Source organism: Euleptes europaea, chromosome 5 (assembly GCF_029931775.1).
Source record: "Euleptes europaea isolate rEulEur1 chromosome 5, rEulEur1.hap1, whole genome shotgun sequence".
Lineage (NCBI taxonomy): Eukaryota > Metazoa > Chordata > Lepidosauria > Squamata > Sphaerodactylidae > Euleptes > Euleptes europaea.
In genome coordinates, this window is record NC_079316.1 from 88274626 (window position 1) to 88291108 (window position 16483).

Genomic DNA, 16483 nt, shown 5'->3' on the forward strand with positions numbered 1-16483 from the left:
AAAGGAGGAAATCTGGCTGCCAATAAGTGAACAGGGAAAGGGAAGCACCTGATCCTAAGAAGCAGTTTCTCATTGATTTTTATAAAAGCCATGGTAGATCCAATCTAGAGTGCATGTTGATGAAGCCAAAGAGGACCAATCTGGAGTGTATGGTAAATGAAGGCAGCACTCTAGTTCTGGTCACCAGCCACAGCTTCTTAAGATGGCCTGATTTTTCTCTTCACTTTTTTTGGTGCACTATTATTATTGGTGTTTTGAAATAGGGTTGTTCTTCTCCCCCCACCCCCACCCAAAACAAAAGCTGAGCAGGCTGCTGCTGCATCATCAAGAGGCAGACACTGCAAAGCTGGAAAGATATGCCCCTCCTAACATTCCGTTCATGAAATGCCCAACTTCAAAATATATACTTTTTCCATCTAGAAACAAAGAACGTTTGAATGTGTCAATATTCGCCAAGCCCTTTGAAAAAACTTAACGTCCCACAGTGCCTGATCTTCTGATTGAATTCAATGGCCCCCTCCCCAGGCAAGATCCTTGTTCTGTTTTCACTGGTAAAAAAAAAAGTCCTCTGCCCCCAGGAGACCTCCCAGCTTCCACCTGCAATGCGTTAGTTGAAGAGGCGAGAGATATGAACAGGTTTGCCATTTCTGCGAGGGATCCGAGGTCCTCAGCTAATCAGTCTTTAGCGCTGATTTGTCGGACAGGCAAATGTACCTGCAAAGGGTCTCGAAGCCTCTTGAGATCCAATTCTGCCTGGAAATTAAGAAAAAACAGAGTCATGAGAACCATCTTACCCTGTCAACGTTCCGTAATTGCTTTGCCACTGAAGCCCTCATCAATGAGAAATTTAAAACCAATTCTGAGCACAACACATTAGAACTAATGATATTAAGAAGATACAAACTCAGGTGTTCTTTGAGAAGAAGAAGAGAAAGAGTTGGTTTTTATATACCGACTTTCTCTCCCACTTAAGGAAGAATCAGACCGGCTTACAATCACCTTCCCTTCCCCTCCCCACAACAGACACCCTGTTAGGTAGGTGGGGCTGAGAGACCTCTAAGAGAGCTGTGACTAGCCCAAGGTCACCCAGCTGGCTTCATGTGTAGGAGTGGGGAGGCAAATCCAGTTCACCAATTAGCATCCGCCACTCATGTGGAGGAGTGGGGGAATCAAACCTGGTTCTCCAGAGTCTACCGCCCCAATGAAAGAGTGTCGTTAGGTACAATCATCCCTTTCCCAACAAACTTTAGTGCCTTTAGTGCAGCAAGCGTGCAGAAACCTCCCAAGCTGGTGGAACAAACTGCTTTCCTCTGTCTTACAAACAGTAGGCTCATTCCATTGAATATTGTCTATCCTTTGACAGCACACAGTTTAAAGGCCAGCATTTCGTGAGAACGGCATTGGCAGTAAAACAGAAATTCATCCAGAGGGTTCTAACCTTGATTTTAAAATTGACTTCTAGGGGAATCGATGGCCAAGTTCTGAGGGGTCCAAGGATTTGGGGTGGTGGGGGTCAAAGGCAAGAACCCTTTACTGAGTCATTATGAACCAAACTGCCTTTTCAGAGCACAAAACTAGTTACAAGAAAGAATGTGGCTGTAGTAGTTGGGCAGTACGTGGTAACTCTAAAAAAATAAGGTCTCATGCCCCGAACCCTACATAATTGATTGGGAGTTCTATAGATCAGTGGCTTGCGTATTTTTGGAAAGGGATGAAACTTCAGAATTCTGTTTGTTTGCCAACTAAGTGTCAGCCCCAATCCCATTTCCTTTATTGTTCTCTTCTATGCTCTGAAATGAATTTGCTGAGCCATTCCCAGGATTTCCAAAACTTGTTATGTGGGAAGCAATGCTAGCAAATTTAGAGAACCCCTAACCTGAACTGAAGGCCTAAAACCACATTATGTGGGTTCTGGTGATCAGATGTGTGCTGAGATTTCCATGCTCGCAACTCAGTTTCCAGGTTGAGGGGGACCAATTTAGATGGGGACCATGGGGAGAAAGAGGTTATGCTTCTCCCCTACACTGTTTTGCCAACCTGAAATGGCCCCAGGAGGCACTATTTGCCCCACTGAAGAGGCTGATTAGTACGTCTAGTTTCCCCAGCAGGGAAAACAGGATCCCTGTGGCCATCTCAAGCTGGGAAAACAGCATGGAGGGGAAGCATAAGCCCCTTCCCCTCAGGGCTCAATGCAAAATGGCCACTGTGCACCTAGGAATTGTTCTGATGATGGCACCTGCAGCACATGCTTGATGGCCAGGAACTGTAATGTGGTATTAAGCCCTGAGAATGAAAGGAAAGAGGAGGATTAAGCCACATTTCACAGGCAATTCACAAAAGCTCTAGTCATACAGTTATTGTGTGAAATTCCAGTGTATACCAAATCCCTGTCTGTGATGTGCTAGTCATGAAAAGCTTCTGCCGTACATACTAGTTAACAGTCATATAAAGTTTAGAGTGTCGCAACCATCAGGTCAGGAGAAGGGCTCTAGTACGTGCAGATATTTCAAGTGGCTAGCATGAAGCCAGACACATTTTTGCGCGTAAAAGAATTCACTGCTTCAGGTGTCCCCAAGGCACAACTAGGGCAGTGTCTTCCCATACTAAACCCTTATGGGTTTAAACACCATTCCAACTTGTTTCTGGTGATAAAAGTTAATGTGCAATGCCTTCAATAAAATTTTACCCAGTGGGAAAACACATTCATACTTTCTTTTTCTTGCTTTAAGTGCAACAACCAGTTTCGAACAGGGGAGCAATATCTCCTCACACACACCCCACCCTAGCCGAGGAACAGCCTTCTTTACCTGAGCAATAGCATCCTTGAGTTGATTGTATTTTTCTAGGTCAAAACGTGTCTTTTTGGCTCCTTTATGGAAAAATAATAAGTACTGCCTGTCTCTGGCATCTGGGTATACATACTCCTGTGGAATGTAAGAACGACTGAACATAAATGATCAGGAAAAGAATTAACATTTATTAAGTAATGCAAGAGGCTTGAGAGGGGAAAGGGACCATTAGTTCCTGCAGTGACTAAGCATAAGATGGATTACTGCCCCCATCATAGAACATCAGACCTGATCTATAGGGCAGACTTAAGTACCAGGCTCTGGTTGTTAATCTAACAGAGCTTCTTTTAGTATGTCTCCAGTGAAGAAGAAGAGTTGGTTTTTATATGCCGACTTCCTCTACCACTTAAGGAAGACTTGACCCGGCTTACAATCACCTTCCCTTCCCCTCCCCACAACAGATACCTTGTGAGGTAGGTGGGGCTGAGAGAGTGTGACTAGCCCAAGGTCACCCAGCTGGAGTGGGGAAACAAATCCAGTTCACCAGATTAGCCTCCGCTGCTCACATGGAGGAGTGGGGAATCAAACCACCCCTCTTAACTACTACACCATACTGGCTTCAGGAATCACCAGATCATAATCTTACACATATTTGGAATCAAATTGAAGGGTTGAATTATGGCAGTTTATCCACATCGCACATGACTACTGTGCATCCTCTAAGATGCAGTGGACAGCACGTTTTGACAGCTTAGCCATCTGGACCAGGGCAATTATATTAGAGCCACAATAGTCAGGCCATGAAACCCTTCAGTTATGAAAAGAATCTGCTCAGCTCAATTAGTGCCCAGTAAGCCTTTGCGGGGGCGGGAGAGATGAAAGAGTTAAGGACTGTTTAAGTCCATACCATTTCCTACCAGAATGATTGCTTAACAACACCTGTACCAACCGTGGGAATCATAACCTAATCCAAACTGCTCCAGTCAGTATGGTAGCTATCAAGAAAATGCAAGTTCACTCTGCCAACAAGGTACTGCAATACACTTTAACCAGGATGACATACAAAAGATGTCATGGCATGCTGTATCGTCACAAGCAATACGATAATACAGAATGCAAGTTCATCTCACTACAGCATTCAAAACTGTACAGCTGCAATCTGCAGCCACCACAGAGGCTAGCAATCCCCCTGCAGTGCTGTTACGTTAAGTCTCCAATTGGGAAGGGAGTACACACCCACCTTCTCTTTGCCTCTTCAGGCCAGGATCCTTTAGCTACTAAGTAAAATACCTAAGAGATGGCACACCTCTGACTTAACAGGAAATTTGGTGAATTAACAAAGTAAACAGAAACCATATGTGATACCATAGGATGGATCAAGAAATAACACTGGCCAACACGGGAAAATATAATACTGAGTAGTATCTGGGGGGGGGGGGGAAACGAAGAAGATAATGGTGCAGCCAGGTGAATCTTCAAGAGACACTCACAATATTCATCAAGAAGGGCTTTCATATAGAGAATGGTGCCGAGTTGTTTTCTGTTGCCCCAGAAGATCGAACCAGAACCAACGGGTTGAAATTAAATCAAAAGAGTTTCCGTCTAGACATTAGGAAGAATTTTCTAACAGTTAGAGTGGTTCCTCAGTGGAACAGGCTTCCTAGGGAGGTGGTAAGCTCTCCTTCCCTGGAGGTTTTTAAGCAGAGGCTAGATGGCAATCTGTCAGGAATGCTGGTTCTATGACCTTAGGCAGATCATGAGAGGGAGGGCACCTTGGCCATCTTCTGGGCATGGAGTAGGGGTCACTGAGTGTGTGTGTGGGGGAGGTAGTTGTGAATTTCCTGCATTGTGCAAGGGGTTGGCCTAGATGACCCTGGTGGTCCCTTCCAACTCTATGATTCTATGCCTGGAATGACCACTCCACTAGAAACGGTGGGGTCCAGAATGTTCTCCTCTATCTCAAGAGAAAGGAACCTTCACAGTAAGCCCAATGTTCTGTTTTCACTTACGAGGAGGACGACATTCTGGAACATTTGGGGTGTACGAACAGTACACCCATCCAGAAAGGGACTACTGGCTGCCTAAGAGAAACAGGTTCAGACAACTCATTGCAGAAGTCACTGTCCAAAACTGCATCAGCTGAAGCAATAGTCTATGATGTGGGCATGGGTATCCCAATTTTTTCAATACCATATTGCGCCCTTGCAGATGTCTGAAATGGGAGAATTAGTGCTAAATGCTGTTGAGGAGCCTGGGCTCCAAACCCAGAGGGACTTAATGCCTTCAGGTGCTATTACCCTTTATGAAGGACAGGCCAAGGGTATGCTTTCTTGATCCTTTTGAATAGTTTCACCTTGGAGACTCTTTTCTGCTTGAGGATTGCCCCAAAGAAGGGATCTGACTGCCTAAAGGATCTCATGCTGCCAAGGTAAAGGCAAATGCCCTTCTAAGGTCTAGCATGTGCCACTTCCTTTCCCTTAAGTGATAAGGTTTCAAGCAAAAGAAGGCAGGATGGTGTCCAGCAGTGGACGGAAAACGGAATGAACCTTATGCCTAAAGGAAGGGTAAGGTCAGAGCACCACCTTATCTTTGTTAAAAATGCAGAGACCTTTAACAATAGCAGTAGTTTCCAGCTCTGACACTTGCCTGTCAAAGGCCACTGCCACTATGAACAAGACTTTTAGCAAGAGGAACTTGAGCGGTTGTGTCTTCAGAGATTCCAAAGGAGCTTGCACAAGGGCCTGTAGTCAGTCCTCCTGAAAACCCACTGCTCTCGAGTTGGCACCACTTTCTTCCCCCATTACACCAGACTTGCCACTTCTCTCTGTAGTATGCTAGACCTCATGTCCCCCAACAACTGATTATGTGCCTTCACTGTCATGGTTTGTGTGAATGCAAATGCTGAATGAAGAGATTTTATTCTAGGAAGTGAACCAGTTTACAATCCCTTCCCCTCCCCATAACAGACACCCTGTGAGGTAGGCGGGGCTGAGTGAGCATGACTAGCCCAATATGGTATTGAAAAAATTGGGATACCCATGCCCACATCATAGAATCATAGAGTTGGAAGGGACCTCCAGGGTCATCTAGTCCAACCCCCTGCACAGTGCAGGAAATTCACAACTACCTCCCCCCCACATCCCCAGAAGATGGCAAAAAAAAATAAAAAAAATCCTCAAGGATCCCTGGCTAATCTGGCCTGGAGGAAAATTGCTTCCTGACCCCAAAGTAGCAATCAGCATTTCCCTGGGCAAGTAAGAAAGGGCCACGAGAGCCAAACACTGGCACAACCCTTCCTGCCTTCCCTCTCATGATCTGCCTAAGTTCAGCATTGCTGACAGATGACCACCTCACCTCTGCTTTAAAATCTCCAAAGAAGGAGAGCCCACCACCTCCCGAGGAAGCCTGTTCCACTGAGGAACCACTCTGTCAGAAAGTTCTTCCTAATGTTTTGTCGGAAACTTTTTTGAGTTAATTTCAACCCATTGGTTCTGGTTCGACCTTTTGGGGCAACAGAAAACAATCTTGCACCATCCTCTATATGACATCCCCTCAGGTACCTGAAGATGGTTATCATATCACCTCTCAGTCGTCTCCTCTCCAGACTGGTTTCTATCTGAGGAGAAAGTCCTTCACTGTCCACCACTTTAGGTCTGGTTGAAATGGCCAGTTCACAGACACTCGGAGGTGATGTCTGAGACCAATACATTTCAGGGAAAATCAGCCAGGTTCCCTGGAGTTGTTGAATGTGAGTCATTACTCAGGGAACATTGTCTCCAACTGGAGGCCGACAGACCAGCCTACTTCCTGCCATCTGGGATTGTGGGTAGGAGAGTCCTCAAACATTCCAGAATGTCCTCCTCTTCTCCCATGAAAAGAAATGGCTCCCACATCACTTGATTCCTCTACACGTGGTGGCTGGCATCTGAACGCATGAAGTAAAAACTAAGTGCACCGCATCTGAGGTGAAATTAAAGCTCTATCTATGAAGGTCCGTGCAAATCATTGTTTGATATTGCCTTCACCAAACAAATGAACACACACTTGTGAACCAGGCCAAAGGTTGTACACTATGTGGTTTACAAGGACAAATACTATTTAAGATAATGGTTTTGAAGAAGGGTAGGAAAAACAACAAAGAAGTCTTACCTGGCGCGTTACTACGAAGTATGCGTACATTGCCATGGCACTACCGTACGTGATGAAGTAGGTAACAGGCTCCATAATGTCCCAAGAGTACTCCCACCAGGTGAGTCGGGCCAGAATCCCAAACTGAGTGGCCATGTAAGCCAGCCCACCCCACAGCACCCAGGTGGTCCTCTTTTCCGATTTTCTGCAGATTTCCATTCTAACCTGCACAATGAAAAAAAAAAAAAGGTCAGTGCCAGCATGGCGTACCTTTCACCACATGGTATTGAAAGGTTTTGGTTTTTTTAAAAAATCAAAAGGTGCATCATAAAAAGGAAACAGGCACATCAAGACAGATGTTTTCAATACTGACCCGATGAAACTGTGTTTATAATTTACTCAATGACTGACATTTGAAATTTATATGCAACTTCAATTTTCTCTGTGCAACAATCATTTCTGTTGAATATCGAAGCAGTTACTTATGAGTAAGCTCCTGAGCTTGCCATGTGAAAGAGAAGGCTGGAGTGCTTACCCATGAGTAGTTCTTCAGCTGGGAACGGCTCTAGTCTGCTCTGCCAAATGAAAGGCTAGACAGATTCTCCCCAACCAAATTATCTGTCTGAAGGGCAATCTATCGCGCCCCTTCTTCCTCAAGCACAGAACTGCTGGCTGGGAAGGTTTTCAGCCTGTTATTTCAAGCACCAGCCTGGACCATTTTGCAAACAGGGGATCTGCCCTCAAAGCAGTAGCAACGTTCTTCAAACACTGCAAAGTCAGTGGGACCCTCTTATAAGGGGGACTCAACTTTCCAGCAACAATGCCTAGAAATACAGCACTAACCTGCAATTCCACTTAGAATGTGAAAGAAGAAGAGTTGGTTTTTATATGCTGACTTTCTCTCCCACTTAAGGAAGAATCAAACTGGCTTACAATCATCTTCCCTTCCTCTCCCCACAACAGCCACCCTGTGAGGTGGGTGGGGCTGAGTGTGACTAGCCCAAGGTCACCCAGCTGGCTTCGTGAGTAGGAGTGGGGAAACAAGTCCAGTTCACCAGATTAGCGCCCACCGCTCACGTGGAGGAGTGGGGAATCAAACCCGGTTCTCCAGATCAGAGTCCACTGCTCCAAACCACCGCTCTTAACCACTACACCATGCTGGCTGTATTTTGAATGCATTCTCTTGACAGATTGATCTATTGTGTTTATGAAAATGCAAGGATGATGGACAAGCGGAACTGGATGGCAACTCAATTGGACATGTACACTCCACTGCTGATATTTGATCGAAGAAGCTTGGACAACAGGGAACTCCTCAGGCAATGTACTAGAGATCATTCCCAAATGCAACCATTCTGCATTGGCTCAACCTCCAAGGAAGCTCGTGCATGTGAACATTACCAGGGGAGGAGGGGTGTTGAAGTTATATCACACATTTATCTAGGAAATAACTGACATTAGCCTGGGAAATGCATTTCACACATGACTGTGTATTTCCTCTCTTAACACAGCACCAACATTTTGAATGCATTGAAATTGAATTTTCACTGACAGAGTGACATATTCCCTTTGGCTCCAAATCCTACTATTAACAAGGCATTACGCTCTATTTTTCGTCAACTGTATTCACTGTTAGCTTACAATCCAATTTATGTCCTTGCGTCTATTTACTCACTTGTCGGAGCAAATCTGAATGTAACGCAATGAAATAGAGGTCCCAACCTTCTCCAGGGGAGCTAGTTGCTGCCTGAGGTCTTCTAGCCGCCCAATGAGCTCCTTCTCCTTATTCAGCTGGTGTTCCTCAATACATAGTGTAGTGTACAGCTGCTGAACCAGTGTCTTTACATCGTTCAGCGTGGTTGCGTCTTCGTGGCTTAAAAGGTCTAAAGAAGCAGAAGGACCTTTCAGAGTTCCGTTCCCTGAAGGAGTTCTCCTTCCAACAGCTTATCTGAACTCGTGACAAACCTGTTCTGCGCCACGCTGAAATAATACTGTGCCAAGTGAGCAGGAGAACTGCACCCCACCCCCACCCCGTTTCCAAACTAAGGTGTTCCAAACAGGTTCATGGAAGGAATTTTACCGTGTCACCTATCATGGAGAACCTTGCTCTCTCAAGTTGCACAAAATCAAACACAGGGTTTAGTAATCTGCTTGTACTTGCATCCTCTGTGATTAAAATGCATTAGTTAGGGAGACAGGAAGTCCAAGGGCCATCATTCAGTCTTCCAATGCCCACCATTGGGCCAAGCTTGGATATGACGTTGTTATTTGCTCCACAGGCTCACAGAAATCCTGCAGCTATCACCAACACAAAATATTTTGGAGCACAGCTCAGGAAGAGGGAGAAATGTAATAGAAGAAGTTGGTTTTCATATGCCAACTTTCTCTACCACTTAAGGAGGAATCAAACAGGCTTACAATCACCTTCCCTTCCCTTCCCCAATACAGATACCCTGTGAGGTGGGGCTGAGAGAGCTATGACTAGCCCAAGGTCACCCAGCTGGCTTCATGTGTAGGAGCGGGGAAACAAATCCGGTTCACCAGATTAGCGTCCGCTGCTCATGTGGAGGAGTGGGGAATCAAACCCGGTTCTCCAGATCAGAGTCCACCAAACCACTGCTCTTAACCACTACACCACACTGGCTGGTTAATGGGCCAACACAGGAAGCATTTGAGCTGCCAGTGCCTAGTACTTGCCATTTGTGATTTAAGATCAACTGCTGTTTGGCCTAAATCAACTTAGAGTAGCAGTACCTGCACTAATGCATTATGCACAAATACGTTAGCATAACCAAACAGAATAACATATCCCAGTACAAACATGAGGATGCACTTACAAGTCCAGCAAGCCAGTGAATAATACAAGTGAACATGCAACCTTATCGCGACTCTACTGCCTCAATATTACAATGTACACACTTTTTAGCATTAGAAAGGAACAAAAGAAATGTTATGGTGGCTAAGATTAATGTAAATTCTTTGTTGCGCTACCACCTTAAAACGAGACATTACACACATTTTGTCAAGACAATGCAAACTAAAATATATAGAACCTTGCATGCAGTAATTTTCAGCACACAATCTTCAGGCTTAGCTTGCCTTTGTAAGTTTCAGTGCAATCTACAAAACAAGCCAAGTTTGACAGACATCAGTTTAGCAGTTACACAACACTGGGCAATGCTCAGAGATGGAAAACAGAACGACATTTGAGCCACACCAATGGCCTTCAAGAGCTCAAGCTCTATTTCACAATTTTGAAATAAACAGCAGTGCTTTGTGTAGTTCATACGAAAAACGCTTCACAACACTTGAGAGTCATCTGACAATATTTAAAAACATTTAATGATCTCTGACCTGGATGGCCCAGGCTAGCCTGATCTCGTCAGATCTCAGAAGATAAGCAGGGTCAGCCCTGGTTAGTATTTGGATGGGAGACCACCGAGGAATAATAGCAGGGTTGCTGTGCAGAGGAAGGCACTGGCAAACCACCTCTGTTAGTCTCTTGCCATGAAGACCCCCAAAAGGGGTCGCCATAAGTTGGCTGCGACTTGACGGCACTTTACACACACACAATGATTAAATGGCTACATGTTAACCCTTCCTTACCAGAATCAGGTATTTGAGAGACATCCTATAAAATAGTGTGATGATGAGATTTCTACTCCTGCTACTCAATATGGCTGCTGTTCAAACAGGTGTTAGAGTGCACCCCTATGAAATGATACTCCAGTCTAAGCCCACAGAAATCAACAGGTGTAGATTGAAGGATCTCTGCATAGTACTGCAGTGCTACATCCTTGGAAGAAAGCTAAAAATACTTCTTTTGCTCTTCTACAGGGTTGCCTACCTTCTTAAATATAGCTGAGATACAAACCACATTAAATTAATGGCTTTCGTTGGTTCCAAGATAGTTTTCATGTAAGCTTTAGAATGCATCTGCATTAGATTATTTATAGATTTACAGGCTACTGTGCCAACGATGTATGTTTAATATACATCAGTTCTTCTGTGTGCATCTCATTCCTCGTGCACGTCTCAAAATTTCATATAGGAAAATAATTAAACTTTTGGAGTTGTACAAGGGTCTCAAAGTACTATTTTATCATATACAGCATGGTGTCAATGCTTTTTCTTACTGGGAACTTCCCCTCCTTTTTACTCAACTCTACTAAAGCATTCCTTTATTCCAGAAGATGAGGAACTCATTAAGATTCGATTGTCAATGGACAATTAAAGTAACAGTATAATGAGAAAAAACACCAGTAATCTATTTGTTTCCACTTGCATCTCCAAGGTTTGAAATCCAGAGCCTCTTCAATATTTATATTTTGGCTTTCTTGCAAAGACATTTGAGAAACAAACTCAGAACTTACTATAGCTATAAAGAGTCCATATTTTCAGTCATGCTACACTTGATCCTATTCTGTACCTCTCATAGTTTTCCTACCCTTGATACAATTACTCTTTTGGAAGATGAGATCCCCCACCCATAACATCACAAGTGTGGAGACTTGGGTAAATGGTTTACATCACTGTGGAATAGTAATCAGAATGTATATGAACTGTTAATAGTCTCTACCTAAACCACTGGCCCACTTACATATCTAATAAAGCCAAGCCTACCAGAGCATATATGAAATTGCAAAACACAATAGTCTCCCCTTCAGGATGAAATGAACGTGCAACAGTGAACTGCTATGAAGTGTACTATACATATTGGTATTTTGCAGAATGAGTTTCCTGATTAAAGTGATGTGGAAGACTACTTATGAATGCTGTCTTAAACTCAATGTAGACAGGATGAAGGAGCAAAGACTGAGGATCTTTCCTGTGCTCCCCTGCCCCAACAGTCCTTTCTGACCTCAGGAAAGCAGATTCCCAGTGGTCAACTTTCCCAGGGTTACACTGGACCGCTGGTGGGGGGAAGGGGAATATGGGAAAGATCTGCAACCATCAGCACCTTCAGCTAACAGACCATGATCCAACCCAGTGACAATAGTTCAGGTTAGTCTGAGAGTATAAAGGAACATGTACTCACTAAAATAAATTTCAACACCCACAACTCCCATCATTTGCTTGCACAAGCTTTTAGTTAACACAAGCGTTTGACCATCACTGTCAAAAGCACATCTCTAGCCAAGTCGGTGTGTGTGTGTCTGTGCTGTCAAGTCACAGCCGACATACGGTGACCCCGTAGGGTTTACAAGACAAGAGACGTTTGGAGGTGGTTTGCCATTGCCTGCCTCTGCGTGGGCTGAGAGAGTTCTGAGAGAACTGTGACTGGCCCAAGGTCACCCAGCAGGCTTCACGTGGAGGATTCGAGGAACTGAACCTGGTTCTCCAGATTAACCGCTACACCAAGTCTAGCAGTTATTAAAAGTAGCGTTAACCACTATAGAACTGGTTCCCAACCGGGGGTCCGTGGACCCCCAGGGGTCCGCGAGAACTAAATTAAGGTCCGCGAAACAAAGTTATAAACCCATAATAAATTAATATTTTCAACTAAAAGTTCTCTATTATAAAATATATATATTAAAATATTATTCTAAGTTTAATGTTTAACTAACAATTATGATTAAAGTTTATTTTCAAATTCTCTGAATTTTTATTTTGAACCTTGGGGTCCCTGCACTGAACAAAAAAGTCCTAGTGGTCCCTGGTCAAAAAAAGGTTGGGAACCACTGCACTATAGGGATAGGATACTTTTCCACGCCCGAAATGGGCTCACAAACTGTATCAACTTTATTCCTAGTTGAAATATATTCCCATAGAATGCTGGAACTTGGAAGGAAGAGTCTGAAGCAGAAGCAGCTTCAGCGGCACAACTCAAACCTTATGAGTGAGGGTGAAATGAACAGAAGACTGGACGGCTAGTAAAAGTGATCAACTGAGCCTTGATCTGGTCCAGATCATCTTAACAGTTTTTTCTTAAATCCTCATATTAGAAGAAGAAGAGTTGGTTTTTATATGCTGGCTTTCTCTACTGCTTAAGGAAGAATCAAACCTCCCCTTCCCCTCCCCACAACAGACACCCTGTGAGGTAGGTGGGGCTGAGAAGAGTTTGGAGTGAACTGTGACTAGCCCAAAGTCACCCAGCTGGCTTCATGTGTAGGAATGGGGAAACCAACCCGGTTCACCAGATTAGAGTCCGTTGCTCATGTGGAGGAGTGGGGAATCAAACCCGTTTCTCCCGATTAGAGTCCACTCCTCTTAACCACTACACCACGCTGGCAAGATTTACCAGGCCCCCTCTAAGTGAGAGTCAAAACATTATTTTTTTTAGTTTGAAGTCAGGACCTGGTGTGACCTCTGCCTTGAAACAGTTTCTTTCCCCAAAAGTTACTATTTACTTTTGGCTGATCTAATGATCCCCTACATCACTACAAGGACCTATATGGACCCATTCCAAATAGCTCAACAGAACATTAGAAGTGCCCCCATTATAATAAGTTAGTTTGACTGATGCTAGGTGAAATTGTCCATCAATATATTCCCTCTTCTGTTGCTCTCGTTCAGCTTACAGGTCAGTCAATAGCACGATCATGTGGCCAACAACACATATTTAATGGTACACTGTGTTTTTGCTCTGGTGATCCAATGTGTGACTAGTTAAAAAAAAAAATCTAAACTTACCCTCATTTTCCACAGCTACCAGCAGGCAGTCTAGCTGCCTGATGGTGTCAACAACCTTTGTGACAGTCAGTTCATCATGACACCAATAAATCTGGCATATACCCAATGATCTTTTTTCACCGCTCTTACTGAGTGGGTATCCCCATAAGGCATTCTTCTACCAATATATCATATGTCTTAGGCTAGCAATTTATCACCAGGACTTCTAACAGACTGCTTACTAATGCTTCAGTATGAAACCCTTCTTACAGAATTTTTAAAAGATGAAGAATGAGAAGCAGAAGTGAAATAGGGGGCAGCGAGGGTGCGCATATGAAAGCAGAAGCCATGATTGAAGACCTCGAGTGGGGAAATGGGGTTATATATCTTTGCATGGAACGGCTCCTTTGCTCTCTGGAGACTCAGACATGCTGCTCGAACACTTTCATATTCATTTCCTCATCGCAAGGGTCAAACATAGCATGAATCTGTGCAGAAATCTGTACACCTGGGTTTGCAGGAGATGTATCATCAACTTTCTTTGCCATCACAGATGAAATAATCTTTTTTTTAAAAAAAACTGCTAGATGGAGGGTCTTCCCGAATATGACTTCTGGAAATACATCCCAAGTGGTTACCTCTCTTTGGTGGACGAACATGGTAAGTCAAGTCATTAATTACTAGTTTGAAATCATCAAGGAGTAGAAGATCTATGCCTGTTGAAGAGGCTACTCGTGTGCCATCTGTAAAAAAAAGTAAGAATAGGTTGTATTGAGAACTAGGAGTCTCTTACAGCAATTAATAGTAATGCAGCATCTCCTATAAAACTCAGTTTCACAGGGGAGCCATGTTGGTCTGCAAAGCTCCCTTAGCCAGATGGTATCTGAAGGGAATTTAAAGCGCTACTGGACTTGAATCTAGCTATTCCAATGAAACTTGGTGTATGGTAGACATTTTTTAACACAGCTTACTTGGCTATATATTACGCCTTAATATAATTAAAAGCTTGGGGTACTGGGTTTCCATTCCAACTAATGCTCTGACATACTCCCGCTAAACATTTCATCTCCATCTTGGACTTGGCTAACATAACATCCATTTCTAGCAAAGTATTTAATAGCCTCAGTAGCTTAAAATAAAATATTTCCAGAACAAGGTGATATGGTTCAAAGTAGAGATCTGAACCACTCCTCCAGTTTTTCACCTGTGGATGGCAAGGAAACAGAAGTAAACTCTGCCTGAAGAAAGAGCTAAGGGGGAGGTGTAGGGATAACTAGTAATTTAAAATTTTTGCCGTTTATGGTTCAGTTTGAATATTTCTTATCCAAAATGCTTGGGACCAGAAGCGTTTCAGATTTCAGATTTATTTGGATTATGGAATATTTGATTACATAATGAGTATCTTGGGGATGGGACATGAAATTCGTTTATGTTTTATATACACCTTATACACAAAACCTGAAGATAATTTCATATAATATTTTTAATAATTTTATGCATGTGGGGCATTGTGGGGAACCTGCCACTGGCGCAACCAGCACGCTTGCCATTTTATTACCCTTTGTGGGTGTTTTGGATTTTGGAATATTTGCATATACATAATGAGATAACTTGAAGATGGGACCCAAATCTAAACACGAAATTTATTTATGCTTTATATACACCTTATGCACATAGCCTGAAGGTAATTTTATACAATATTTTCAGTAATTTATGCATGTGGGGCATCTTGGGGAACCTGCTGTTAGCGCAACTGGCCTGCACATTTGCCATTTTATTATCCTTTGTGGGTGATCAAAACGTTTTGGATTATTGATAATTTTGGATAATGGATTTTCGGATAAGTGATACTCAACCTGTAATTTTAAGTTTGCTCCAAACTCCATTTTGAGACTAGGCCAAAAAAGTTTATCTTCTTTGTATACATAAAACCTTGTCTACTGATGTGAAATGTCTGATGTATGACAATTTAAAAAGCTCTTCCTAGCAAGGTATTAAATATGCTGGAGGGATTGTTAACCTCTGCCAATATCCTTTAACCAAACTAGCCATTAACATCTGCTCATCAAATTGATTCACAGACACTTATTGAAATTACCTCTGTGTGCCTTATTCCTTGTGATGGGCTGTCTTAACTCTATCACTGGCTCTCCAACCAGTCAGTTCAAACTAAGGTTTCCATTGACCTGAATTCATAAATTTTGTTCTGTAGCTCATAGGAGTGAACTAGTTGTGTGTAGAAAGAGGGGCTATTGTTGTGTCCTGAATGGATGTGGCTGGAGCTCCCTAGGGAGCCCCTTGTCCGCTGTGGCTGAACGTCTTGCTTCTTATTCAGGTTGGCGAAAATCACATGGCTGAGACCATTTTGGAAATTATCTAACTACCAATTAACCTTCTTAGAGCCCTGACTGGATTGATCTTGCCACACTCAACGTAGAAATGTTTGTATTTTGAAGAAGAAGAAGAGTTGGTTTTTATATGCTGACTTTCTCTACCACTTAAGGAAGAATAAAATTGGCTCACAATCACCTTCCCTTCCCCACAACCGACACTCTGGGGTGAGAGGGTTCTAAGAACTGTGACTAGCCCAAGGTCACACAGCTGGCTTCATGTACAGGAGTGTGGAAACCAACCCAGTTCACCAGATTAGCCTCCGCTGCTCATGTGAAGGAGTGGGGGATCAAGCCTGGTTCCCCAGATCAGAGTCCGCCGCTCCAAACCACCATTTTTAACCACTACACCATGCTGGCTCTCTCTGTATTTAAAACTCTGTTATTTTTATGCTTACTACTTTCAAAATGCCATGTACATTTCTGATCTTCCTTTTATAACACTTTTATTTTTTGAATATAACATGTGCCTTCATTCTCTGCCAACCATGTCCAGGCTTCAGCTATGAATGGGAGTTTTTCTGATGCTAAAATAATACAAATTAATTTGCTGGAACGGGTAAT

General features: G+C 43.3%; 1 protein-coding gene across 1 annotated transcript in view; it reads right to left on the reverse strand.

Moving 5' to 3' along the window:
* Positions 1 to 311: 311 nt before the first annotated feature.
* Positions 312 to 16483, reverse strand: part of MCU (mitochondrial calcium uniporter) — a 41449-nt gene continuing 25277 nt past the window's right edge. The window contains exons 4-8 of the mRNA XM_056850503.1: positions 14168 to 14272; positions 8640 to 8800; positions 6939 to 7142; positions 2808 to 2924; positions 312 to 753 (exon numbers count right to left, since the gene is read on the reverse strand). Of these exons, the coding sequence (XP_056706481.1) occupies positions 676 to 753; positions 2808 to 2924; positions 6939 to 7142; positions 8640 to 8800; positions 14168 to 14272 (665 nt within the window). The 3' untranslated portion in view covers positions 312 to 675. The remainder of the gene's footprint in view (positions 754 to 2807; positions 2925 to 6938; positions 7143 to 8639; positions 8801 to 14167; positions 14273 to 16483) is intronic.